Source organism: Pipistrellus hanaki (genome assembly GCF_964339955.1).
Source record: "Pipistrellus hanaki genome assembly, chromosome: 7".
Classification (NCBI taxonomy): domain Eukaryota; kingdom Metazoa; phylum Chordata; class Mammalia; order Chiroptera; family Vespertilionidae; genus Pipistrellus; species Pipistrellus hanaki.
Window position 1 is genome coordinate 84,915,480 of NC_140509.1, and position 27,768 is coordinate 84,943,247.

General features: G+C 61.3%; 1 protein-coding gene across 6 annotated transcripts in view; it reads left to right on the top strand.

Annotated features, from left to right (window-relative positions):
• Positions 1-627: 627 nt before the first annotated feature.
• Positions 628-27,768, top strand: part of SYNJ2 (synaptojanin 2) — a 65,568-nt gene continuing 38,427 nt past the window's right edge. For 5 of the 6 annotated variants that reach the window (XM_084889700.1, XM_084889701.1, XM_084889703.1 and 2 more), the window contains exons 1-4: positions 628-814; positions 20,768-20,854; positions 24,698-24,962; positions 27,292-27,517. In XM_084889700.1, coding sequence (XP_084745826.1) covers positions 694-814; positions 20,768-20,854; positions 24,698-24,962; positions 27,292-27,517 — 699 coding nt within the window. In that variant the 5' untranslated portion in view covers positions 628-693. The remainder of the gene's footprint in view (positions 815-20,767; positions 20,855-24,697; positions 24,963-27,291; positions 27,518-27,768) is intronic. The other variant, XM_084889704.1, reaches the window with a different exon arrangement.

A 27,768-nucleotide genomic window follows, 5' to 3' on the forward strand; every position in this document is an offset into this window, starting at 1 on the left:
AGCCGGGGCCGCCGCGCGAGGCGAGGAGAGGGAGGCGCAGCGGGGGCTCCCGCCGCAGCGCCCGCCGGGCTGCCCATAAAAGGCCGCGGGAACGACGTCCGCTCCTCCGGCCCCGGCGCCTGGAATGTGCGGAATCTCCCTCCGCCGCCCCGCGGGAGGCCTCCCCGCCGGGGCCCAATCGATCGCCCCGATCGCCCCGATCCCGATCCCGCCTGGGGCCGGCCTCCCGGGGAGGGGGCGGGGAGCCCAGCGCCGGCGAGCCGGGCCGGAGGCGGCGGCGGCCGCGCCCCTCACCTGCCCGGCGGCCGGGGGCGGGGCGGGGCGGAGCCTGCTGGTTGGGCGAGGCCTGCGGGACGGGGCATGTGGGCGGTGGGCGTGGCCTGGGCGGGGCCGGAGACGGCTGCGGCCGCGCCCTCACCTGCCCGGCGGCCGGGGGCGGGGTGGGGCGGGGCCTGCGGGGCTGGGAGGCGGGGGCGGAACCTGAGGGGCGGGGGCCTGCGGGCTGTGGGCGGAGCCTGAGAGGGCGGGGCCTGTTTGAGGGGCGGAGCCGGAGGGTCGGGCGGTGGGCGGGGCCTCCGGGGCGTGGGCGGAGCCTGCGGGGCGGGAGCTCCGCGAAGTGAAACTCCCGCAAGTTGCAGCGGGGCGGGCGGGCGCGTGGCGGCCCGGCGGGCGGGCGGCGGCGGCGGCGGCGCCATGGCCCTGAGCAAGGGGCTGCGGCTGCTCGGGCGGCCGGAGGCGGGGGGCAGCGTCCTGCTGGAGGCGCGCGGCCGCGGGGACGGGCTGCTCTTCGAAGCCGGCACGGTGGCCACGCTCGGTGAGTGCCCGCGGGGGCCGGGCCGGGCGGGTGGGCGCCCCGCACCCTGCGGAGGCTGGGAGACCCGGCTCCTCCCCGTGACCCGCCCGCAGGCATCGGTGTGGGGGTGCTGGCGGGTTTGAATGGAGGGCGCGGGGACGGGACGCCGGACAGTGCTGGCCGGGCCGTGCCTTCGGCCCCTCGGGAGCCGCAGCCGGCCCGGTGCGCCCCGGCGCGGGGTCGGTTCCGGGAAAGCCTCCGGCCTTGGCTGCCCCGCGCCGGCCTGGGTGCGGGCTCCCGGGGTCCGCGGGGCCAGGTGCCCGGCGGTGAAACCCTTGGTTTGTGATCCAGCTTCACTCCCGGGGCTGGAACCAACCCCGTCACACAGCGGGGAGCAGCCCCGGCGCCTCTGAGCCGCTGGGCGCAGCGGGGTGGGCTCCGCTCCTGGGGACCCCATGAAGGAGTCAGCCTGCCCCCTCACCCGCCCCGGGGCCATCCCAATGGCCTCCTCCCGGTCTGCCTCCGGCCCCGCTGGCGCCTTGGGCGGGGAGGCGGCAGAGCTGCCAGGCCCGGCACTGGGAGGCAGGTCCACCCCTGATGCCCCCTCTCCTGGGGATGTTTTAGCGGCAGAGGCCGGGCTGGTGTGTGTGACAGACAGAGGGCTCCAGGAAGTCTTAGCCTAGCGCCCATCCGGTCTCTGAACAAAAGAGCCGTCATTACCCCCGTGTTCCAGATGCGTAAACTGAGGCCCCAAGAGGCTAAGACGCTTGCCTGCCCGAGTGGCAGGTCTGTACCTGACTCCGCGTGGTCCCTTGCTCTGCGGGAGGCTGGGTAGCGCCAAAGAGGGAGGACAGGTAGGGCTGTTCAGCTGTGAACTTGGAAGCAGGAGCCCAGGCTCCCGCTGGCATCCAGCTGTTCCACCTCCCCCGGTTCGTAGCTGGACAGGATGGTCGCCGGCCCCTGAGGTGGCGGGTGGCCAGTGCCCTGGCTTCCGTGATAAGTCTCCAGTCTTTTCTTCACATTTGCGGGTGTCGGTGCTTCCCTTAGGGTCCGCGTCTTGGAAGGACTGTCTCTTCTGGTCCCGCCTTCCCAGTGCCTTCATCAGCACAGAGTTATCGCTCCGTTTCCAAAATGAGGCCTCCAGTTTTGTCAGAACCATACATGTACAGCAATTAAACCTGGTGGATTAAACTCTGACCAGGTTACTCCGGTTTGTGCTCGGTCCTGAAAAGTCCAAGTTTGGTCATTGGCGAAGGTCTTGTGCGAAAACCACAGAAATTTCCATTCCATGTTAGATGTCCACTTCACGCCGCATTTGTCAGAGGCGAGGGATTAAAGTCATGGTACGACACTGCTGCCTCGTCAGCGAATGACACCCCTGAGCTACAGGCAGATGCGTTTGAGTTCCTCGGAAGCCCCTCGGGGAAGACAGACTTTATTTTTTCCAAAGTGAAGATTTAAAAATGATGAATGGAAGTACTGTGCATACTTCCCACTTGGAAATAAATTGGGGCTTACATACATGTGCAGGTTGTCCCACACCTGAGCAGCCGGTAGCTCAGTTTAGAAAATGAAATGCATTTTAATAAACACTGCCTTTGTGATTATCCAGAGTGCGTCTGCACTTCGGGGGACACCCTGTGCGTTCATCACGTTGGTGACTACAGTACAGGGGGTTCTGGAACCGGGAGTGTGATGAAGGGAATGGCATGTCCCGGACTTTGGTGCCGCCCATATTGGTCACTTACCCTGGCATTCGTGTTTCCGCAGACCTTGGGCCGAATACTGACTTTTTAAAGTCTGTTTTTCTTAAATTAAGTGCAACTATTTTTTAAAAAGCAGCATAGAGTCTGGCTGGTGTGGCTCAGTGGTTGAGCGTCAACCTATGAACCAGGAGGTCAGTTTGATACCTGGCCAGGGCACGTGTCCGGGGTGTGGGCTCGATCCCCCAGTAGGAGGCATGCAGGAGGCAGCTAGACAATAATTCTCATCATTAATGTTTTTTTCTCTCTCTCTCCCTCTCCCTCTCTCTAAAGTCAATAAAAACATATTTAAAGTTTTAATTAAAAAAAAAAGATAAATGCAGTGCGGCATATTGCTGGTCCTCGGGACTGTGAGAGCCCCCTTTGCTCAGACGTTGCCATCTCAGACTCTAAGGGATCCTAACCATGCCGCGAGCAGCCAGAATGGCTCTCAGCTAGAAACTTCTACCTGTGTTCCTAGCTGGTTGGCTCTCCTTTCCCTGAGAGGTGAAGAATGCCTTCGTCTGTTTCCCTCAGAAGGCTGCCCTGTCTGCTCGTGTGCGGGGCGGCACACCTGGCAGCTGGCAGCGCTGGCAGCGGACCCTGCCCACCACCCTTCCCTGAGGCGCAGGGCGGGCCCGCTTCCTTCCTCACCCCAGCTGTGGCTCCCCGTGAGGGGTCTGCCCCGTGGGCGTGAGAGGCCAGGGGGGCGGGAATGGGGGGCTTATTCCTATGTGGGTAGTGATTCTTGTGGCCACAGGGTGGCCCTGGCTCAGCTCTGGCCGATGACGCTGCTGCTGCTGCTGCTCTCATGGGGAGCTGCAGGCTGGCTGGGGGGGCAAGGAAGGGGGGGCGGGGGAGCTGCCAGCCACCCGTAAGCGGGGGAGCTGCCAGCTCTTCCAAGCACACCGAACCCCAAAAGCACCCTATCTTGGAAGGCCTCTCCGTGGAAGGGGCTCAGGGCTGCTCAGTGTTTCCAGGCAGGGCTTGGAGACAGGGCTGCTTGAACTGGGCTGTGCATTTAGGAAAAATTGATAATGACCCTCGGATGGTGGATCGCTGGGCCCAGCCCTCTGTTCCTACATGACCACAGGGGTCTGGCGGCTGCAGGGGGCTGCCGAACGCACACGCCCCAGCTCCCGCTTCTGCAGGAATCCCCGGACCCTGTCTGCAGTGTGGGTCCCTGAGAACGGGGATCCCAGGGGCAGGAAAGCCGGCCGCCCCGGCTCCCGTTTCCAAGGTGTTTGTCAGGCTCCCGTGGCGGCCTGATTGACGACAGGGACTTCTCCGGTGCAGCGGAGGCCGCAGCGTGGAGAACTCCCCGCGGGCCCAGAACTGGGGCACAGACGGAGTCCTGTTTGCCCGTGGGACTGAAAGGACTCACTGTCCTTGTCTCCGTCTCCGGCTCGGTGTGGACCAGGCGCAGGGAAATGTGCCTGCTGGTCCCGGATCCCGTCCACCCTGGGCCAGCCCCCAAGCCCCAAAGGTCAGGGTTCTCCAAACAGCCTGGGGGGGGGGGGTCCCCAGGGCCCTGCGGGTGCCCGCCTGGCTGGCTGCGGAGGCGGAGGGTGGGGGTGGGAGGGGCTGGGGAGACTTCATTGTGGTGGGCTTTGCCCCTGAATTACCTGGAGCTTCAGGGGGAGAGGTTTCTCTGTGACACGGCGGGTTTCCCAGCTGCTGTGCCCTGTGGCGTGTCCGCTTTGTGGAAGGGGGAGGTGGCCCCGGGGCCAGGCTGGCTTCCTCGGAGCTGTTCCCCCGGCTCTGGGCCCGGTTTATTCGGTCCGTGCCTGGACATTGGGCCTGCCCATGGCACCTAAGCAGGTCACCATTCCCTCTTGTCTCGGTAAAGAGGAGCCCAGGCGGGCTGGCCGGCTGCAGGCTCCAGGATCTGGCCAGGACAGCTCAGCCCCCGGCCTGGTGGCCGCCCGGCTCCGGTCAGGCCTTCCCGGTTGTAGGTTCGTTCACCGTATTGTTTACAGAAATGCCAGTCGGGTTCGCCTGTAGGAATGTGATTCCGAATCCCACGGGGCTACTGGTTGATGCTTTCACCGTTAGTGGTGAAAATTTAGAAACAGGCACAGAAGTGGCAGGAAAATTAATGTTGTGAGCCTGTCCCTCCGCCTTGGTAATTATCAGTATATTTCCAATCTGTGTCACCCAGGCCTGACTTTTTTTTTTTAATTTTTATTTATTTATTTATTTATTTATTTTACAGAGAGGAAGGGAAAGGAATAGAGAATTAGAAACATCGATGAGAGAGAAACATTGATCAGCTGCCTCCTGCACACCCCCTACTGGGAATGTGCCCACAACCAGGGTACATGCCCTTGACCGGAATTGAACCTGAGACGCTTCAGTCCACAGGCCGACTCTCTATCTACCGAGCCAAACCGGTTAGGGCCATGTCCGTCTTTTTTATGAGCAATGAGTCTTCCAAAATTCAGTTGGTTCAACGCCAAGCAGGAATGTGACTTGGCTCCCCCACCCCAACTTGCATTAGTGTGTGTGTGTGTGTGTGTGTGTGTGTGTGTGTGTGTGTGTAAGTTCCGATGAACTGGACAGATCTGACCAACAGCGGAAATGGTGGTGCGGATCGATCCTGAGGTTTTAGCTGGGATACGTTTTTAAAAGCAAAGTGGTCACGTGAGAAGAGTAAGCTACCGCCCAGAGGACTACAGTCCTGGGGGGAGCTCGCTGGGCTGGGGGGTGCCCTGTGCTGCTAGGCGGGGAAAGGGCCCCCCCCACTCTGCACTCTCACCGGCGGGCGGAGGGGGCTGCGGGCCACGGCCACTGTGTTTATGCGCCCCGTCTGCACCACACTGCAGGTTCGCAGGACCCTGAGCCTCCTGACCCAGCGTGCCCCCGGCTTCTGGCTGCCCGGTCTCTGCCCAGGCCCTGCGGACTGCGCAGTGGGGCCGTCCGCTCCGGGCCCGGGGAGGGGTGTGGCGAGGGTCCCCGGTGTGGGAGGAACCGGGGTGAGGGTCCTCAGGAGTGTGCACAAGCCCCTAGCCGCGTGGTGTGAAGCCGGACAGCGGAGATCGGTGGGGATGCTGGGGGGCGCTGGGACGCTCCCTCACTGGCCACACTCTGGAGCCCGCCCTCCCGTTCCTCATGGGGCATCTCCTCAAACTAAACTGGAACGTATTCTGTTTGAGAGTTTGATCTCAGACTTACACATAGTTTGGCCTGTGGGGTACAGGGCTCCACTGTGAGGCTGTCAGCAGGTGAGTGTGGGACTGGTGTCAGCTGCAGGCCTCCTCCACTGGGGGAGAGGTTCAGGGAGCGTGTGCTGGGCGCCCTGTTCGCCTGGCCGGGGGCTGGGGTGGGGGCTCTGCCACGTGGGTGCGCTCATGGCGCTTTGCACCTGAGGTGGGCCCTGCACAAAGGGCCCAGCTGGAAGGTGCTGCCCTTGGCCAGGGCCAGGGAGGGGCTGGGGGCAGCAGGCAGCTGCTGGCATGGGAAGCTGGCGGGTTGCCATCTGCTTGTAGACAGCTTCCTGGTTGGGAAATGGCTGGGGTGGGAGGAGCCGCTCTGAGCACAGTCATGGGGTGGGGGCTGAGGGGGCGGGGCAGCTCCTCCCGTGGCCCAGTTCGTGGCAGCAGCTCCACAACACAAATTAGAGACTTGAATCTAAGGTGGTTTCCTGAGGATGTGGGACTCTCCCAGAGGGGACTCAGTGCTGTCATGGGAGCTGGTACCTGGTTCTGGTCTGGCCTCTGTGCCACTTCTGGTGCCTCCTTCCCCGAGGCTGGGCCTGCCCGAGCTGCCCCACCCCACTTCGGCCGCCTGAGGCCAAGCCCGTGCTCCTCCTGTGCCTTGTCAGTGTGGCCCTGCGCTGCCTGGTCAGGGCCTCCTGCTGCTGAACAGCGGGTGATAAGACATGAAAGGGGCTTTCCCTGTCTTTACTGGTAAAGCAGCGGAGTCTCCCTGTGGGACTGAGGCGTGGGGTGGGGAGGTGGGGGTGCACACAGGACTGATGGTCCAGCCGCCTGCCCAGGTCCAGACTTAAGGTGAGCATCTCGGTGGGACGCTGCCTTTCTTCCTTTAAAAAAAAATATTTTTATTGATTCAGAGAGGAAGGGAGAAGGAGAGAAAGACAGAAACATCAATGATGAGATAGAATCCATGATCGGCTGCCTCCTGCACGTCCCACACTGGGGATCGAGCCTGCAGCCCAGGCCTGTGCCCTGACCGGGGTTAGAACCATGACCTCCCGGTTCATAGGTCGATGCTCAGCCCCTGAGCCATGGCGGCTGGGCAGCCTCGGCCTCTCTGTTGTCACTTATGCTGACTTACTTCTGCTCGGTGCAGTGATCTCCGCTGAGAAGAGGCAGACCGCGCTCCTCCTCAGGCTGACCTACCCGGAGTGAACCCCCAAGCCCTCCTCGCCTGTCTGTCCCCTGCCTCTCCGCTCGGAGAGGGACCCGAATCCTGGCTCTGGCTCCTCCGGCTTGTCTGTGCTGGCGGGGTGGACCGAACCCCTCCAGACCTCAGAATTCTAACGAGACAACAAATGAAGGAAACCCGTATAACCTTTCTACTCTTGAGATATCTTGTGTCTTAAAAAAAAAAAAAAAAAAAAAACGTAAACATTAAACACAGGCAAATAAGAAAAACCATGCTCCACACACCTAGTTAAAATTATAAGGATTAAGAAGTACAAATTGGCAGTTACAAAATACAAAAGGGGTGTCAAGTGCAGCTTAGGGGATGCAGCGAGTGAGATTGTAATAACTGTGTATGGTGTCAGACGGGTACTGATTTGATAGCTTCATAAGTTACATAAACATCGAATCCCTATGTTGTGCACCTGAAACTTTATAATGCACATCAACTGTAATTGAAAAATGAAAAATTATTAAAATAAAGGTCTCACAGACGCGTGCACACACACACACAACTACCCAGAAATTTGAATCTTAAGAGAAATGATCTGACAATGTAAAATCCAAGATGGCTCATCTCTGAGTCTGCACTTACTTTAGGAAACCTGTGCTATGCATTTTTAATCGGACACTTATGAATTAATTAAAATGCATGAGAATCTTTATTCTTCATTCTGCTTCTCACCTATAATCAACAACAACTAAAAAAGTTAAAAGCCAAAACAATGTGAGTTTGAATTAGGGACACAAAGTATGAATTTGTTAAGATAGCATACAGCAGTGTCGACAAACTCATTAGTCAACAGAGCCAAACATCAACAGGACAACGATTGAAATTTCTTTGGAGATCCAAATTTTTTAAACGTAAACTTCTTCTAACACCACTTCTAAAACAGACTCGCCCAGGCCGTGGTATTTTGTGGAAGAGCCACACTCCAGGGGCCAAAGAGCCAAATGTGGCTCGCGAGCTGCGGTTTGCCGACCACTGGCATACACCGAGCCCACTGGGTAGTGGTTCAGCTGGTTCTTATCCCTGTGCGTCGCTGTCCATCCTGCCTTTCACCCTGCTGTGTGGCTTCTGCGTAACAGGTCGGCGTGGCGTGGGGTTTGCACTCTGGCACGAGCGGGCTTTTCTCGTCTGTGGGACTGCCCGGCTGCACGGACTGAGCTTCCACAGCACCTTGCCCGCCCGGGGCTGATCAACAGTCCACGTTAGAAGCTCCTTCCACGGGGGAGGAGACAGTTCTCGGTGGTTCCTGCTGACCAGTCAGCAAAACTGCGCTCGCGTGGCCCAGCGGCTCCCGGCAGCGAGGGGTGAGCCGAGGGCTGTCCCCGTGCCCGGCCCGCAGAACAGTGTCCCGGCCGTTTCAGCAGTGTCTCTGGTTATTCACTGTAAATGGTGCGCAGAAAGGAAGGAATGTTGGAAGCCGGCTGGCAGAACGGGCCCCGCCCGGCCTGACATCATCTGCCTGGTCACCGGGACCTCCTGGGCCAGCATCGGGGGGCGGGGCAGGAGGGGGGCACCCGCATCTTCATGGGCAGCACGGGAAGGCCCGAGATGGAGCTGCAGGAATGGAATTCCCCGCTGAAATTTTGTCTCTTAAGTAGAATCTAGTTTCCACTTTCAATGGCCGCTTGCGTCTTTCTCCAGCCAGACTGCAAACTGTTCTGGGTGAGGACTGAGAGTTTTATCTGGTCGTATAAATGGACTTTGATCAGAACTCTGTCATCTCTCTATTTAAGATTTGCTGTTTTTTAACGGGGGAAGAGGTATCATTTTCATTAGGAAGTTAAACATATTGACACCCAGGGAGCCTGTGATGGGGACAGAAGGCAGGGCCCAGGCCTCAGTGCCAGTTCGGGGGGCGGGGAGGGGGGAGGAGGGGTCCTTCAGCTGTGGTGTGAGTGTGCGCGTGAGCTCGCGAACAAATTCCCCTTCCGTGCCCCCCTCCCCGCCGTTCCCCGCTCCGAGACACTTTTCCCAACTCTCCCTGTGGGCTGCAGGCTGCCCGGAGAAGGACTGGCGAAGGCTTTTATCTGACTGGCATGGAAGTAAATGTTTCATTCAACCACAGAGCTGTGCTTGCGCCCCTGCAGCACAGGAGCCAATGACACAGGACCGCGTACAAGAGGTGGGGATTACAGGGAAATTCCGTCGCCTGCAGAGGCTCCCATCCCCCCCCCCCCACGGAGTGTTGGGGAGGGGGCTGACTTCCAAAGCGCCCCCCTCTGGGCTCAGTTTGCTGTTGGGAAAATCCTGAGTGCTTATTAGGATTTTGTCTTAGGAGAGAACACTCCCAGAAGGAAAGGCTGAGGAGCGACCTGTGAGGTGGGGGCTGCCCTCAGTGCGCTCACCCCCTTCCTCCTGGGCCTCCAGGGGTTCCCCCTGTGGCTCTGTCTCCCCTCCTGAACGCTCTCAGGACTTTGGGTGCAGAGGGTAAGGTGTGTACAAGGACAATTCGGGACATACCCTGAAGTAGCTGTGCGTGCAGTGATGTCACTCCTGGCATCTGTCTGTCAGTACTCCAGGAGAGACACACACACACACACACACACACACACACACACACACACGGGCACAGCGGGGGGTGGGGTGGTGAGTGAGGCTGGGAGATGCTGACAGCCGTGGGAGCGGCTGGGAGCACTGGCCCATTGGACCTGGGGGCTGGGAGGCACTGGCCCATTGGACATGGGGGCTGGGAGCACTGGCCCATTGGACCTGGGGGCTGGGAGCACTGGCCCATTGGACCTGGGGGCTGGGAGCACTGGCCCTTTAGGCTCGGGAAGCAGGAAGCTGGCTGCTCTTCCAGCACCGCCGGCCGCTCTCCCAGACGTCGTCATTAGCCATCAGAGTGTGTGATGGGAAACAGATTCCGCTCCCAGGGACAGCATTTCTGGGAATAAACATAATAAAAACCCTAATGCCTCCTAGAAGAAAGATATAAACGTTAGTGAAGCACCACATTTTGGGATGGGAACATCAACAATATAAACATATTAGTTCTCCAATTAATCTAAAAATGCAAGTAAAATCCAATGAAATTCCCATTAAAGGCTAATGGGCCGATTTTAAGGTGTGTCTGGGACTGTCCCCTCCCCCCGCCCTATAATGCATTCTTATCAAAATCTCCCTCTTTGGTTAGTGGCAGCCCCCATGGCGGGGCAGGTGCTCAGGACAAGGACCCGTGAGTCATCCTGGACCCCTGTCTCCCGCCGCGCCATCCAGCCCACCGGCACGGCCCGACCGCTCTCCGCCAGATACATCTGAACCCGCCACTCTCCCTACGCTGCCCTGCCCTGCCCTGCCCTGCGGTGATCCCACCACTGCCCTCTCTCGCTTGGACTGCTGGCTGCCACCTGCCCCTCCTGGGCCATCCCCCAGAGGCCCGCACAGTGGCCTCGTCACACACAGTGGCCTGATCACACAGTAGCCTGATCACACACAGTGACCTGATCACACACAGTGGCCTGATCACACAGTGGCCTGATCACACACAGTGGCCTGATCACACAGTAGCCTGATCACACACAGTGGCCTGATCACACAGTAGCCTGATCACACATGGTGGCCTGATCACACACTGTGGCCTGATCACACACAGTGGCCTGATCACACAGTAGCCTGATCACACATGGTGGCCTGATCACACACAGTGGCCTGATCACACACAGTGGCCTGGTCACACACTGTGGCCTGATCACACACGGTGGCCTGATCACACATGGCCTGATCACGCACAGTGGCCTCGTCACACACAGTGGCCTGATCACACACAGTGGCCTGATCACACATGGCCTGATCATGCACAGTGGCCTCGTCACACACAGTGGCCTGATCACACACGGTGGCCTGATCACACACGGTGGCCTGATCACACACGGTGGCCTCGTCACACACAGTGGCCTCGTCACACACAATGTGGCCACAGTGGCCTGATCACACACAGTGGCCTGATCACACACGGTGGCCTGATCACACACGATGGCCTGATCACACACGGTGGCCTCGTCACACACAGTGGCCTCGTCACACAATGTGGCCACAGTGGCCTCATCACACACAGTGGCCTCATCACACAGTAGTCTGATCACACACGGTGGCCTGATCACGCACAGTGGCCTGATCCAGCCTGCACAGCCTGCACCCGCTACCCGATCTTTCTCCAGCTCCCCTCCCACTACCTGGGCTCACTCCCCTTCCCTGGGTGGGTCTGGCCTCAGCACCTCCCCTCCTGCTGTCCTCCGCCCCAGCTCTTCCCCAGACCTGCCTGTCCCCCACCTCCTCTTCAGGCCTAACTCGGTGACTTCAGGGGGACTTTCCCAGCCACCCAGCAGGACCAGCCCTTGGCCTCCCCGCCCACCCTCTGTCCCGGCATGCGTGTTCTTGTCCCTCTCCCCGGGAATGACCTTCTCCTGACCTTCTCTGTCTGCTTGCACCGGCCGTGGCTGGGAGAATGCAGGCTCCTCGCAGCAGGGTGCGGGAGTGTGTGTGTGCCCGGAGCGTGCTCACGTCCTAACCCCCGGTAACGGAGTGTGGCTGCATTTAGAAGTGGGGTCTTTGCAGACCCAACCAGGATGTAAATTAGGGAAAGGTCACACGGGAGCAGGGGGGCCCTTCTTGCACGGGACACAGGCTGGAGGGGGAGCGGGGCCCGGGGCCGCCAGCTCTTTCCAGATCCCGCGCTGGTTACGTGGGGGCGCTCCTTATGGGAAGATCCATGGAGCGCACACTTCAGATTTGCTCATTTCTCTCCATCTGTGTTAAACCACAGTTACAAAAACACTGCCTAAACCGACCAGGCTTTCTTCTGTGTGACCGCTGAGCCTTGTGCTTCCTTAGAAAGACTTTTCATGCCGTCAAACTGAAAGCTTCTCCCATGTTTTCTTCTAGTATTTTGAAAAGCTGGGTTTCTTTACACTTGACTCTTAAATACCTCTGGGGTGTACCCAATGCAGGACGTAACTTGGGCTCTCTCCCCTTCCCAAGGGGAGTCTGACATTGGTTTGACTCTCTGGGTATCACTGCTCAGGGCAGACATGGCCTTCCTTGGCTAAGTGAATCGCTTCTGAGGAGGAGCCGTAGAGGAGGGATGCACGTTGACAGGGCCGCTGCGTGCCTCCTCAGTGTGACAGCTGGCCGGGGCCGCCCGGTGAGCCTGGAACCGCTCCCTGTGGGGTTTTGTAGAGATATGGACCCTGTGGGCACGAGGCTTTCAGCTGGGAGAAGCGAGTTGCCGGTATCGCACTTCTCAAAGGAAAAGGGCACGTGGCCCCCTGCCCTCTGCCTCGCCCTAATCGGTGGACGAGGAATGCCGACTCTGCTCTGTCTCCTGTGGTGCAGGCGGCGGCCCTGGTGACACACTGCGCGTGCTTAGTCACCCTCCCTCCTGGCCCGCAGCCCGCCCTCACACCCGTCCCGTCCCCTCGGGCTGACCCCTTTCCCAGGCCTCCAGACAAGCCCCGATCCGCCTCCTCCCCGGACACACCTGCTCAGCGCTGGAGCAGGCGGCAGGCCCGGGCGTGAGGCCTGAGAGCAGCTGTGGCGGGGCCCGGCGGGGCGAGGCCCCAGGCATCCTGCTCTGCTTCCTCTGTCCTCCGTCCCGCAGAACCTGCCCCGGTGGCTCTGCAGCCCAAGACCCGGTGTGGGCTCCAGACCTTCTCCATTCTCCCTCCATCCTCTCTGTCCCCCTACGGGATCCATGGTGGGATCCTCCCTCACTCCCTCTCTGCAGTCTCAACCCCAACCCCACCTCCCTCCCTCTATCCTCCCTCCTCCTTCCCAATGGGACGGCGCCGACCGCGCCGCTGTCTCCCTCCCGGCTCCTGTTCTCCCCTGATGCAGGGCCAGCAGGCCTGGTCCTTGCCACGCCCCTGAAGCCCTTTATCTGCACCCAGAGACCTCCACTGTGCCCATCCAGCGCACCCCCCAGTGGTCCCCCTCCTTCCTGAGGCCACGGGTCTCCTGGTCCTGTCCCGTGTCCGGGCTCCCAGAGCTCCCCTGGCACCCAGCGGGGAGTGAAGCCATGGAGGTGTGAAAGGGTGACTCCCCTTCCCGCGGCTCTCTCCCTAAGAGGAGTCTATAGCTCACACTACACGGCTTCTGAAGGGCCGTGCATGTGAGTGTGTGTGTGTGCATGTGTGTGTGTGTATGTGTGAGTGTGTGTGTGTGAGTGTGTGTGTGCATGTGTGTGTATGTGTGAGTGTGAGTGTGTGTGTTTGTGTGTGTGTGTGAGTGTGTGCGTATGTGTGTGTATGTGTGAGTGTGTGAGTGTGTGTGTGTGTTTGTGTGTGTATGTGTGAGTGTGTGTGTGAGTGTGTGTGTGCGTTTGTGTGTGTATGTGTGAGTGTGTGTGTGAGAGTGTGTGTGTATGTGTGTGTGTGTGTGTGTGTTTGTGTGTGTGTGTGAGTGTGAGTGTGTGTGTGAGTGTGTGTGAGTGTGTGTGAGTGTGTGTGTGTTTGTGTGTGTATGTGTGAGTGTGTATGTGTGAGTGTGTGTGTGAGAGTGTGTGTGTGTGTATGTGTGTGTGTGTGTGTGTGTGTGTGTGTGTGTGTGGAAACGGGCATCTGTGGGAGGCAGGACGCACTGAGGTGAGAGTGTGGCAGAGCTGGGCGGCCCTGGGGGGAGGGATCACCTGCGGGAGGAGGACAGAACTGGTTGGGCTGGTCTCGGGTTGAAGAAACTGGAAAGGGAGCTGGGAGGGGAGCCTCGGGCGCCTGGACCTAATTTGTTAGTCAGAGGAAGCAAACCCGAGGCTGATTGTAGGAGGAAGGGCCACGCCCGGCCCTGTCCAGGAGGAGCCCGGGGGCAGGGGAGGGACGGAGGCCAGGAGTGAGGTCTGGGCCAGGCCCTGAGCCATTCATTGCCCAGGAAGACCGGCCTCTCTCCCTCTGAAATCAGTAAAAAATCAATGAAATATCAATACAATAAATAAATAAAGCAGAGCACTTGCACGTGTGTAGACAGATGGGACTCTCTGTGGGAGGCCCACGCCACCCGGCCCTCCTGGCACTGCGTGTCCTAAGGGGTAAGGACCGCTGACCCGGGGGTGAGTCCTGAGCTTCTGAGCCTGGCCTGGGGAGCACATTCATCTCATATCAGAGCTCATTAACCCTGCATTCCGGCTTTTACAGGAAACTCAGCTGTAAAGTCTCGTGTCCAGCTCTGCACTCCCGCCCCCGGGTCCGCGAAGCCGGCCATTTCCTTTGGCTGAGTAACCGTAGCCCCTGCCCGCCTCACCTCCGCGGGGTGGCTGCGGCCTGCCCCTGCCCCTGCCCCTGCCCGCAGATGTTTGTCCAGCTGTGGCCACAGCAGAGGCAGGATCTGCCTCTGTTTTCTCTGGCTCCACACAGCTTGGCGGGCGGGCGGGCGGCAGTACATTTGCTCAGGTCACGCTGTTTGGAGGACCCCTCCCCCTGGCTCTCCTGTGGGGGCTGGGCATTTGGGGGGGGGCCGTGGGGAGGGCAGGGAAGTTTCTAGCGCCGGCGTGCAGTGTGCGAGTGGCTTTGTGTGGCTCTCGGCTTCGTTTCAGGCCGATGTTTTGATTTGCACTGCGCTTAGCAACGCTCCGCAGCCCCTGGGCCCGGAGAGCCCGTGTCCTTCCGAGGGAAGCGCATGCAGCTCCAGGCGGAGAACTGGAGGAGCTGCTGAGCCGAGCCCAGCGAGCACGCGGGAGGCAGTGACCTTGATCTGGATGCTTCCAGCCCCCGAGGCCCTGAAACGGGAGTGAGCGGATGGTTTAACATTCCGCTCAGGAATGCAGCCGGGAGCGCACCTCCGCCCTGCGCTTTGTTAGCTGACCTACTTGTTTTTCTGACCTGGGGCTGGGCCGCTGGAATTTCCTATGGCGCGTTATCGTGGAAAATACAATAGTATGAAAGGGAAAAGGAAATATTATGGAGAGAAGCGCGAGGTTGGATTGAGATTTACCGGGACCGGGACCGGTGCTGCCGGCAGGAGCACGGCTGCTGGCCTGCCCGGGGCGGGGTTGGGGGTTGGGTGGGCGAAGCAGGCTCTGGCCGGGCACCCACGCTCCCCGAGACCAGACGCTGCCTCGATGTCTGACCCCAGAGCTTTGACCCGGGAAGCAGACCGGGGCCACGTGTGCTCTGCCCGGGGCCGGCCACTGGTTCCCACAGGCCTCAGTGGGGCTGCCTTGCACCCCTCCACTCGGCCCCTGCACCGGGGGTGGGATGCGTGTCCCCGAGGCTCCTCTCCCCGCCCCCCCCATGAAAGCACGCAACCTGGAGCCTCCTGCACAGCACCCCCCAGGGGTCTGTGCGGGCTCCTCTCAGCATCAAACTGCCAGCATCCTGTGTGATCCAGCTGGAACCGGCTTGCTGGCAGGTGTCTGACTTTCTCCTCCAGAGGCGCCCCATAGCGCTGTGCGGCCCTGGCGTGCTCACTCACCTGGCGTGGGGGCCAGGCCGAGCTGCTGGGGACTCTCACCCCCCTCACCTCCCCTGCCCCCCGGGATCTGTGTCAGGGCCGAGCTCCAGGCTCCCAAAGGCACCCCCAGGGGCCCCGGTGCTGTGACAGTTCACTTGTGGTTTCTCTCGCTCCAGATCCTCCACCAGTCACGTTTTTACTTTAATTGATTTCAGAGAGGAAGAGAGAGAGAGAGATAGAAAACATCAATGATGAAGAGCGTCATTGACCGGCTGCCTCCTGCATGTCCCCACTGGGGATCGAGCCCCCAACCCGGGCCTGTGCCCTGACCGGGAATTGAACCGTGGCCTCCTGGTTCATTGGTTGATGCTCAACCACGGAGCCACGTTGGCAGGGCCAGTCAGGCCTATTTTTATCATAAGCCATGTTGTCTAATAACATAGACAACTTTTATCAGGTTACCATGGAAACAGGGCTAGAAAGTGAACTGAAGGCCAAATGCTCCGGCAGCTGCGTTAACACTGTGCCCGCACATTCCGGAACCACGTCACACACACACACACACACACACACACACACACACACACACCGCCTCCTGGAACACAGGGCCGTCCTCCTCTGCCGTCTCCCGAGGCCGAGTCCTGCCCTCCCACTCGGTCCCTTCAGTTGCCCTGGTGATCCTTCTGAAGACCTTGGGCTCAGGTTCCCTGACCTCCCCTCCTCCAATGAGTGCGTCCTCACTCTGGCTCAGCCACTCCCTCCTCGGCCATCCCTGTCCCTCCTCCTTCAGTATCAAACACCAGCTCTGTCTTCTCAGCTCATCCCCGTAATTCCCCAACTCCAACCGTAATTCCCCCATTCCAACCCTCTTTGACCCTCCTGGAACGGCCATCCCTGAACCTGCCACTTCTGCACAGTCCCTCTCCTGCCCCCTTCGCCTGCTCACTCACCCACCGGCCTTGCTCTCTCCCCCTCCCTCGTCTCCTCCCCTCCCTGGACTCTCAGCTGGTGGAGTAGCCGAGGAGGAGGTGGAAGCAGCAGGAGAGAATTTCCAGTTACCCGCCCACCAGGCTGCCCCTTCTCCCGTGAGCCGTGGGCGGACTGTCTGGCTGTCAGGCCATCTCACCCCCTCACCCTCCCATCCGGCCCGGGACCCATTGACCTCTCCAGGGCAGGGCGCCAGGTAAGCTCCCGCTCCTGCTGCATCGGTTTTTACCTCTGGGATCCTTTCTAGTGTGTGCACCCAGTGTGCACGCTGGGTGAACCCCATCTTAGACCTTCTGGCCTCGCCGTCCTCTCCACAGCTTCCCTCTCCTCTGCACACATGCACACGCATACGTGCACGTGTGCACACACAGAGGTCTCAAAGACTCTCACCCTGGCCGGTCACCCCGTGCACCAAAACACTGCAGGTTCAATTCCCCTACAGGGCACTTACCAGACGCAGCCCATCGATATCTCTCTCACATCTCAATGTCCCTCTCTCTCTCTCTCTCTCTCCCTCTCTCTCTCTCTCTCTCTCTCTCCCTCCCTTCCTCTCTCTCTAAGTTGAATTATATGTATCTCCTTAGGTGAGGGCTTTTTACAAAAACAGTTGTCTCTGCCCACTGTCTCCACTTCTCTCTGTCTTTATTACGGTCTTGCCCGTCAGCTGCTCTGAAACGGCTCCTCGGTGGCTCCTGTCACAGGACATGAGCAGCTCTGACCCTTGACCCCTCCTGCCCGCCTCCTCCCTCCGCAGGCTTCCGGGACACCGCGCACTTCGGGTGCTCTGCGCACCTTAGGCCGTGTCTCTTCCGTCTCCCCAACCTTTAAACCCCGTCCCCAGCCTCACCCCCGTGACCTCCCAGCCTCCGATAAATACCTCCTGTCTGCTGGGGACCGGGTGTGGGGTCAGCCGGCTTCCCTGCTGGCCTCGCCCTCTTCAGCCTGAGCTCCTGCTGCTCCACAGACCGGTCCCCCAGGCCCCCTCCCGGTGGAGCCGCTACCCTGTCTGCGGTCAGGAGACAAAGGAGCAGCGTCCTCGAACCCTGTCCTCTCACCTCCCACATCCAGTCTGTCCTCAGATCCTGTCCCGGCTTTTCAAAGCGTGGAGATAGTTAATGATGTTAAGGGAAGGGCTTAAGTCTTTTTAGAGGTGACAATGCTATCGTGGTTATTTAAAAAAGCACAGCCTTATCTTTTGGAGATTGTTACTGAAATATTTGGAGATGGACTGATGTGAAGTCCGGTTTCCTCAGGATCACCAAGGCCAGGATCCTCACTGAGGACGCATTCCAACACCGGCTCCGAGCCTCCAGCCCTGAGTTTCCGGTTCAGCCAAGCCGGAGGGGGGGCGGGTAGGCAAGGGGAGGCTGGTAACTGGTGTTTCTAACGCTGGGTGCTGCTGGCTGTCTGAAGGCCACACCTGAGGCCCTGATCTCGGGTGAGACGGGTGGGGGGCAGTGAATGGAATAAGGAGTGAATGGAGCTAGCTGGTGTGGGGCTGGTGGTGCACGGTGTGTGGGCACACACGGTGATGACACTCACTCTGCTTTTCTTAGGAAAAGTGTGTGCGTGTGTTTCCAGAACTGGACTATTTCTCGGCACTCCGCTGCTACCATCACGGTCCCACTAGCGTGTCTGGCCTGAGCCATCGCCGGGCCTGCTAGCTGTCTCCTTGCTTTCTCCGCGAACCCCCCTGGGTTCTGTGCCCAGCACGGCAGCCTGCGTGAAACCCAAGGCTTTTTAGGACCCAGAGGCTCTCTATAATGTGTCCCCCACTCCGACTCCTGCCACACACACTGACCTCTCTGGCCCCAGAATGGCCAGGAATGCATGGGCCTCAGGACCTTCACACATGCTCCTTTGGGCCTGCAATGCTCCCTGCTCTCTCTTTGCTCAGTCTTCTCTATGGTCTCCTTCAGGACGGCATTCAGAAGTCACAATTGCGGCGAGGCCTTCTCAAACCATGCAATGTAAAGCTCTCCCCCCCCACACACACACACACACGCACACGCACACACACACACATCACCTGACACCCCCCTTCCCTGCTCACTGTTTCTCCTTAGCCCATGCCTCTGTCTATCCTGTGCTTACTGCCCATGCCTGTCCGCCCTGGGAGGAAGCTTGCAGGGTGCCCGGCACCAACTAGGCCTCCGTGGATGTGCCTCGGCGGCTCCCCTGCTCTAGGGTCCCACCCGCCAGGTGGCCTCCGCTGTCACTCATCATCCATGGCACACGGCCCTCGTTGCCAGCGCCAGTGCCTGCCTGGGCCGGCTCTGGTGTACGGGGATGGCGGCCTATTTGGCTCACTGCCAGGCCCCTGTGCCAGCCCCAGGGAGGGTGAATGGCAGCAGCCAGGAGCAGGACAGGATGGGCGAGTAGCCCAGAGGACTTCCCTCAGCAGCTGGACGTTCACGGCCAGTGGCAGGGGAAGCAAAGACATTCTCCCGGGAAAACCCACAGGAAAGGAAGGAAGGCGTGGAGGACGGGGGCGCGCTATTTTGGAGGCATTAGCAGGACAGAAGTTGCAAACGGGCAGGCAAGTACCGTCTGCCCACACGGTGCTTAAAATAAGTGGGGTTGGTTGTCAGCAGCAAAAAATCAGCCCTGTCCTACTTCTCTGGAAAACCCGAGACCTGCGGGCACTGGGCTGGCATGGCTGTTGGGGGCCTCGGGCAGCACTGACCGCTGCCCCTCAGCGCGGGCGGGCGGGCGGGCGGGCGGGCGGTCCTCTGTCCAGGGCCCCTTCCGTCGGGGGCCTGCCCGCCGCTGGCAGGCTCAGGGGAGAGCTGTCCTCAGGAGCCGAATGGGTTCTCCTTTTCCACACCCAGGGGGACACGGAGCTGCTTGGGGCCGGCAGGGGGCCGTGGTTTCGGAGCAGGCTGCCGGGGCGGCGGGCCTGGGGCGGGTGGGGCTGGGTCAGGGGGGTCCGAAGGAGCCGCTTATCGGGGAGACGGGGGCAGGGGTGTGGGCCTTACAGGCTGGCTCACCCTGGGAAGCCATCACCCAGGGCTACGGCTCCAGCTGCGTCCCCACCACCCGCTGTTGAGGCCCCAGCTCTCACCCCAGAATGTGGGTCCGCGGAGAGGTCGTTCGTGGAGGGGAGGTCCTGCTGGGGCGGGTGAGACGGGTGTCCTCGTGCGAAGAGGACAGAGAGACCCCCGGGGAGAAGGCGGCCATGGGGCGAGGGAGGGAGGCCCCTCAAGCTGGGCGGCGGCCACCCCGGAGCTGGGCGGCGGCAGGGAGGGCCCTGGAGCCCACAGAGGGGCTGCCCCACCCTCGCTTCCAGCCGCGCCCCCGGGAGCGGTGCCCTGCGGTGGGCCTGAGTGGGCTTGTTTGCAGCCAGTCCTGCTGCGGCGGGAAAACGCGCCCCTGGCAGGATGACCGCGCCGCCGGGCGGGCGGCTGAGTGGTCCCCGCACGGCCGGCAGGAGGGCGCCCACGTCAGGAAGCCGGTCGTGGACGGGACTCGTGGGGCCCGGGGCCCCGGGGCAGGGCTTGAAGGTGATAAGAGCGCCTTTCGTTGGCGCTTGTCTCCTTGCCCAGGCCGGGTGGGGGGGTGTGTGCTCCGAGCGGCCCCCGCGTCCACAGCCTCTCCCATGGGCCGTGCCGCGTCCAAGGTTGGATCTGACACTTACTTTGAATCAGACAGAAGCGGTTCCTCCTCTTCTGTGTGGTGCCCACAGAGCTCCCCCCCCCCCGCCCCCCGGTCCACGGCTCACAGCTGAGGGCCGGCCTGCGGAGATGGGTGTGTGTGGGGGGGGCGCTGCAGGGAACCTCAGTAAAGCCACTGGCGCTGGGACGTATAGATTGCATCAGGGTCATTCTCTCGCATTTGTCCACTTGTCCCCTGACAGTGGTGACTGTGGTGTCCTTGGCAATGCCCCCGAGGGTCCTTCCTTCGGTCAGCTTTGCATTCCACCGGCTCTGGGCACAACTGCTGAATTGGGGGGGGGGGGGGTGTTTTCTGCTCATGCAGCTCCCCTTGGGGTTCACGCTACTGGGCCTGGGGTGTCCGGGTGCCCAGCCTCTGTGCAGCCCCCTGTGGGTGGACAGTTCCTGGGGGTGGGGTGGGCATGCAGACGAAGCCCCCGGCGGACACACTTAGAAAGGCAGGCCCTCCGGCAGGGACGGTGACCTGCTGTGTCTGAGCAGGTGGGCCCTGGGGCAGTGACCTGCTCCCCGCCCCAACCCAGCGCCTCCAGCCCACGGGGGTGCCCCTCACCCGCTCCAGCCCTCCCCACCCCCCACCCCCTCCACACACACACCCGGAAGCTGTGGGCGCTGCAGAGAGCACGCTTTTCGCGGGGAGGTCTAAATCTCTGCTGCCTGGCGATTCGCTGATGGTGAAACCTCAAACCTCCACACGCATCGCCGGGCCGAGCCATTGTCTCTGCGTTTGCTTTTCCAGGGGCGGGAGCGGGAGATTCCGGCGGGCCGGCTGGCGCTGACGGTCTGTGCTGTGCTTTCCCCAGCGCCCGCGGAGAAGGAGGTGATCAGAGGCCAGTTCGGGAGGCTCACGGACGCCTACGGCTGCCTGGGACAGCTCCGGCTGGGGTCCGGTGAGTACCCCCACAGCGGCAGCCGGCAGCGCCGCCGCGAGGGCCTCTTGTTAGTCTGGAAAGACTGCCAGGTCGGGGCGCTGCGTTTTAACCCTGTGCTCTTTGGAGTGTTTGTTTTGCTGGGCCTGCTCCTCCACGCTGGGAAGTTCAAGGTGAGTGCAGCCAGCTCTCACCTGTCTGTGTTGCTTCTGGCCTTGGGTGCAAAGAAAGGTCCCCTTGGTGGTTTGCCCTTCGGGATCTGAGCGTCAGAGTGTGTGTGTGTTTGCGGGTGTGTGTGTGTGTGTGTGTGTGTGTGAATGGGGGGTGTTTGTTACTGACAAGGGATCTGCACTCTGCATTCTAGAAGGGTGGATGCCACAGGTCCCATGCCCCCAGGCCCCCCGGACAGGCTGGCCTGGGCACTGGTGGTGAGGAAAGCCAGGCCACCAGGGCTGAGTGTCAGGCACTGGCAGGGGCTGGAGGAGGGGGAGCCACAGGGAAGGAAAATGCATCACAAATGGGGCCCCTGGTCTGGCTGGAGAAGGCAGAGGACTTAGAGGAGCAGGTGGGGGTCTTTGCCTGGTGTGACCTCGAGGGGCCACACGGTCAGCCAGGCGGCCCTTGGGGGCTGTGCCCCCCGCTCCGGGCCACCGGGCCCTCTGGGAAGCCTGGGGCTACCACGTCCCTCCCTGTCTCAGCCAGCTGGTCTGCGTGGGCCCGCCCGGGGCCATCAGGGAGTTCGGGGCCGAGGCCAGAGCTGGGTCAGCGTGGGAAGGGCTGCGACTGACCCGCTTCAGGTGCGATGGCTCTCCCCAGCCCCGCACACCTTTCCCACCCCCTCAGCCGGGGGCGTGCGGACGGAGGACCAGAAGCCACCAGAATGGCAATGGCGTTTTCTGGTCTTCTGGGGGCTGGTCTTGCCTGAACAATAGTGATGACAGTGGCAATTTCTTTTTTTTTCTTTTTAAAAAAAATGTATTTTATTGATTTTTTACAGAGAGGAAGAGAGAGGGATAGAGAGTTAGAAACATCGATGAGAGAGAAACATCGACCAGCTGCCTCATGCACACCCCCAACCGGGGATGTGCCTGCAACCAAGGTACTTGCCCTTGACCGGAATCGAACCTGGGACCCTTCAGTCCGCAGACCGACGCTCCATCCACTGAGCCACACCGGTTTCGGCAACAGTGGCAATTTCTAAGCAGGGCCGAGGAGAAGCACTGGGCTGCCCACCCACGCGCGAAGGGCTCCGATTGAGTCCGCTCCATGCCAAGGACTCAATACACATTGTGTCCCTTAGTCCTGCAGAGCAGCAGTGGGGGCTGCCCCTTCACCGTTTCACAGCGAAGGAAGCGCCCCCACACTCTGCGGGCACTCACACCCGATCCAGCTGCCTCCAGCGCTTGCTTTTCCCGTGATAACGTGCCGCCCGCCCCACCCCCAGCGGCCTTCCTGTGGCCCAGCCCCAGGCCTGATGCCGCAGGAGGCAGGTGGCCCCGCACCCCCCTGCTGACGGCTGGAACTGACTGCCGCAGCTCTCCCGGCAGCCTGCGGGGGCGCTGTTGTCACACACACACACCCCCCCTTCTCAGACAGAGACAAGCTGGGGTGTGTGTGGAGTGGCAGAGGGGGACTCACCCGCTGTGCGTCATCTGGTCTGTGACACTTGTTCCTACGCTGTCACTTCCAGGCACTCCGGAGTGTTCCATGGCTGACATCTTACAGGGACCATTGGAAAGGTTTCCCTTGTGCTTAACGAAATGACCCCTTTTTTAAAATATATTTTTATTGATTTCAGAGAGGGAGGGAGGGAGAGAGAGATAGAAACACCGATGCTGAGAGAGAACCATTGATCAGCTGCCTCCTTTACGCCCCCTGCTGGGGATTGAGCCTGCAACCGGGCATGTGCCCTTGACTGGAATCAAACCCGGGACCCTTCAGTCCACGGTCTAACGCTCTAACCACTGAGCAAAACCAGCCAGGGCTGAAGTGATCCTTAATTAATGCTCTGAGGAGGCCTAGGCTCAGTGCAGGGCCGGAACTGCCCAAGCTCAGGCAGTCCTGAAGCTGCACCTCTGGTTCCGAGCCTTCTGGCCCCAGAGGCTGCCCTCCATCTCCAGGACGCTCTGTCCCAGCGGGGCGGGAGTGAGCTTCCGAGTGCAGAGGACAGCACCCCTCCTCCCAGGGAAAGCTGTGGGGCCGACACCAGCAGGAGCCCGCTGGGGAGAGATCTCGGAGCTGAGTGCTCGGAGCTGAGCACACAGCAGTGCCCGCAGAGGAGGCGGGGCCTGGCCTGGAATGAACGGCCTTGTGTCTGCTATGACTCATGGGAGCCCAGTGCCAGGCTCCCTGCCAGGTGACAGGTGCCCCAGCGCGGTGGGCGTGGGCCGTCACTGAGGCTCAGGGCGCGGCAGCTCCGGCTTGGAGGTGGGCTTCGAGGAAAGAGTGCCTAAGGCAGTGCTGAGGTTTCAGAGAGGTTTGGTAAGTGTTATAAACTACGCAGGAGATAAACTGTTACGCGTACAGTTCAGCGGCATTAAGAGCATTCACAGTGTTGGGCCACAGTCTGTCTTCAGAACATTTTCTTCTTCCCAAACTGAGCTCGGCCATTAACCCCTCAATTTTGAGATGCACCGTCCGTCCTCCTCCCTGCCTGTCCAGGCTGCAGGCATTGGGGGTCAGAGGAGCTCCAGCTGACGGAGCTAGAAGACTCTCCTTGTCTTCGGACCTTGTGCTGTTATTTAACACATTTGTCCCTAGGCAAGGTGGAACTATACACTTCAAAGGCTTGTCAGTTTCGGGAACAGCCTACAGCTGTTCAGGTGTTTGGCCAACAGGAGGCAGTAAAATGCCCTGAGCTGACTGGCAGTTAACAAAAATCCAAACCGGTTTGGCTCAGTGGATAGAGCGGCAGCCTACAGACTGAAAGGTCCCAGGTTCGATTCTGGTCAAGGGCATGTACCTGGGTTGTGGGCACATCCCTCAGTAGGAGGTGCAGCTGATCGATGTTTCTCTCTCATCGATGTTTCTAACTCTCTATCCCTCTTGTTTCCTCTCTGTAAAAAATCAATTTAAAAAAAAATATATATTTTTTAAATCATCCTGTTCAGGTTTGGGGGAGTGCCGTTTAGCCGTTCCAACAGGTAAACTACATGTGACTCCACCCTGTTGAGCTCCCCGAGCCTCACCCGCCTTTTGGTGGTAAAACTCTTGTAATTATTACATGCTGGGATGGGTTCTCAGCGGGAGGAGGGTGGGAGGAGCTCCCCTGTCAGTGGGGAAGTGGGAGCCGTGGGGGGAATCAGGTGGAGCAGGGAGGTCTGCCAGCAGGGGGCGTGGGGAGGCCACTCCAGTGACAGAGCTGGAGAACGGATGTGGCTGGAGGCCCTGTGCAGGCGCGGCTGAGGATTCAGGGGAGGGTGGCTTTGAGAGGCTTGGGGCGGGGGAGAAGGGGGTGTTGAGGGAGAGGGGGCGGGGCTGGGAAAGCTCCAGGCCCGCACCCCTCAGCTCTGGTGGGCAGTGGAATCACCTGGGGCTCCTTGGAGCACGTTCTGGCCAGGCCCACGGGTCTGCATGGGCCGAGAATTTGCAAATATTTCTAACAGGCTCCCTCCCAGGTGGCGCTGCTGCTGGTCCGGGGGCCACGCTCAGCACCAGGCCCTGGACTGCAGGCCCCTGTGGCAGGGCGATTCCTAGACGCTGAGCGGAGGAATTGGAGGTGCGGGGCGGGGGGCGGGGGTCGGGTGAGAGGTGGGGGGTCATGAGCCCGAAGGCACGTGGCTGCGGGAAAGCTGGGCCGCCTGGGCCCCGGGATGGCCAGCTGCCGCCGCGGTCCTGAGCGCTCCTGTCCCATTTCCCCTCCAGGTGACACGGCCCTGAGCTTCCTGGTTCTGGTGACGGGCTGCACGTCGGTGGGCAGGATCCCGGAGGCTGAGATCTACAAGATCACGGCCACGGACTTCCACCCCCTGCAGGAGGCGGCCCGGGAGGAGGAGCGGCTCCCGGCGCTCAGGAAGATCCTCAGCTCCGGCGTCTTCTACTTCTCCTGGCCCAGCGACGGCTTCGACCTCACCGTCCGGGCGCAGAAGCAGGGGGATGACAGCGACGAGTGGGGGCACCCCTTCTTTTGGTGAGGCCCGGGCCCCCCTCTCCCTTCTGCCCAGGTCTCCAGGCGGCGGGCCCTGGCGGGCACCTGCATCCATGACCTCCGCTTGGCGTGGTCCCAGGGTCCCCGGTGACCCTGCGAGTGGACTCCGCGCCCACCCAGAGGGGCCTGAGCCCGCATTCTGACCCTGCAGGTCCAGGGACCAGCTCTGAGGAACGGCCGGGGAGGGGGAGTCTCTGTGACTCACGGGCACTGCGGGGACCAGCTGGTGCGTGCGGCCCTGAGGTGTCTGAGCCCACAGACCGAGGGTCTGTCTGCCCAGGGCACAGACCGTTTCAACCCCAGGCCGACAGGGGAGCAGAGGCGAGGAGTCCCTGAGGCCATGACCTTCCATGGGAACATTGTAGGGCCAGAGGATGGCAGGGGACAGGGTGCCACCCCCACCCCCATGTAGCTTCCCTCAGCCCCCTCCTGCCCGCGCTGTGGCCGGCGGCTCGAGCACACGAACAGGAAGGCAGCAGAGAGTCCCCCCGCGGAGGCTCAGTGGGCTGGGGAGACTTTATCTTGATAGAGTCGAGAGGAAGCGGTGACTGGGGAGGTGCCGGGCCGCTGGGCCGGACACCAGGGCGTGGTGTTTGGGCTCAGGGTGCACCCACTTCATTTCCTCACCCACCATTTGGGGTGCCGGGTCTGGCCCCATGTCTGGAGTCAGACGGGGTCCGTGCTGAACGTGGCTGGTGAGTAGGGAGCGTGTGCGGTGGGGTGAAGTCGTTTTTCCGGGCTGGTGATGGCCCCGCCCAGATGGCTTCCCGGAAAAGCCAGGCCCGGGAGGAAACACAAGGCTGACTTCCTCTCTGAGCCTCCTCCAGGGGTGTGGGGCGCCCCGGGCAGGCAGTGCTGCAGGCAGGCTTGTTCTGGGCTGTCCATTGGCCAGTCTCCTGCTGCTGCCTGGCTGGCGGCGGCCACAGCGGGAGGCTTTGTCTGGATGCGGCGTGTGGGTGGCATGCACTGGTCCCCAGGCGGGCTCACTGTCTGAACTTGGGGGGGGCGGTGCAGGGAGGGAGACGGGTGTTTTGAAAGCAGTCCTGGTGACCCTCCTTCAGGCAGACGGGCGCTGAGGCTCTGAGAGCTAGGGATGGGGTTGGGGGTGGCCTGCATGGCCGCTCCCAGGGGCTCCCAGCGCCCAGATGGAAGTGGCCGTGTCACGGCAGGAAGGCTGGCCTCAGTGGAGGGTCGCTGCTGCCTGGAGGAGCCACCTGAGACGTCAGAGCTCACAGCAGCTTCTCCAGAAGTGAGAGGGGGCTGCTGTCTTTGAGGAAGGCCAAGGGCAGAGCCAGGGCTGCCGCTTTTGAACAAGTGGAGCATTGTGATCTAGATTTGCTTAATTACCGGCGAGGGAGAGGAGAAGAAGGGAGGGGAGGGGAGAGGAGAGGAGGGAGGGAGGGAGGGTGTGGTGTCACGGGAAAGGTAGGGCCTTCATCAGGAGAGGCTCCGGCTGGCTGCCTGGGAAAACGACATCTGCTCCCTGCTCCACGTTGCCGCTTCCTGGCCCCGTGCCCTTGGGCACTTCGCTCCTGTGCCTCAGTTTGTCTGTCTGTGAAATGGGGTGAGGATCACACCCATCACACAGCATCATTTCGAGGAGGAAGGGAGTTCATCCGCCCCGAGCACGTAGATGCGCTCCGTGCGCCGATGCGCGTGGGCTGCTGTCCAGTCCTCACCCGGGCTCTCTCTCCGGAAGCCCAGAGCGTTCCCAGGCCGGGACACGCCGTCAGGCTTTATTCCCATCGCACCCTCTTCTATTTATTTGTGACGGCTTTGTCATCCACCTCCTCGGATTTGGATATAATTTCAATAAGCATGCACGTGTTTCGTAGGGTTAGTTTAATCATTTGTCGTTATCTAATCACAAAACACGTGGTTCCGTTTTTACTGATGGGCTTGCCCTGTAAAACGTGGAGGCCACAGGTGTACACGGAGGCCCCGCTGAGGTTCGCTGAGAGGCGCGATGGCTCCCACGCCAGGTGTGGCTCCCCCGGGCGTGGCTCCCCCTGGCGTGGCTTCACCCCACCGCACACGCTCCCTACTCACCAGCCACGTTCAGCACGGACCCCCATCTGGCGTGGCTCCCCCTGGCGTGGCTCCCCCTGGCCGTGGCTCCCCCTGGCGTGGCCTCCGGCTGCGCCTCCGGGAGAGGCCTCCTGGCCCGCTCCTGCTGCACACAGCGTCTCGGCAGCCCAGACGCCCCGGGTGGGGAGGATTGTCTGGGGGAGGCAGGCCGCCGGCCCTCCCTGCTGCTCTGGGGCCGTCCCCGCGGGCGGCGAGGTGCCCTGAGTGCGGTCTCCGCCCGCAGGAACCAGCTGCTGCACCTGCCGCTGCGGCAGCACCAGGTGAGCTGCCGGGACTGGCTGCTGAAGGTCATCTGCGGGGTGGTGGCCATCCGCACGGTGTACGCCGCGCACAAGCAGGCCAAGGCCTGCCTCATCTCCCGCATCGGCTGCGAGCGCGCCGGCCCCCGCTTCCTCACCCGCGGCCTCAACGACGACGGCCACGTGGCCAACTTCGTGGAGACCGAGCAGGTCAGTGCCCGGGCCGCGCTCGGAGGGAGGACGGAGCAGGGCAGTGCCCGGGCCGCGCTCGGAGGGTGGACGGAGCAGGGCAGTGCCCAGGCCGTGCTCGGAGGGTGGACGGAGCAGGGCAGTGCCCGGGCCGCGCTCGGAGGGTGGACGGAGCAGGGCAGTGCCCGGGCCGCGCTCGGAGGGTGGACGGAGCAGGGCAGTGCCCGGGCCGCTGGCCGCGCTCGGAGGGGGCGGTGGGCGGGCGCCCGTGT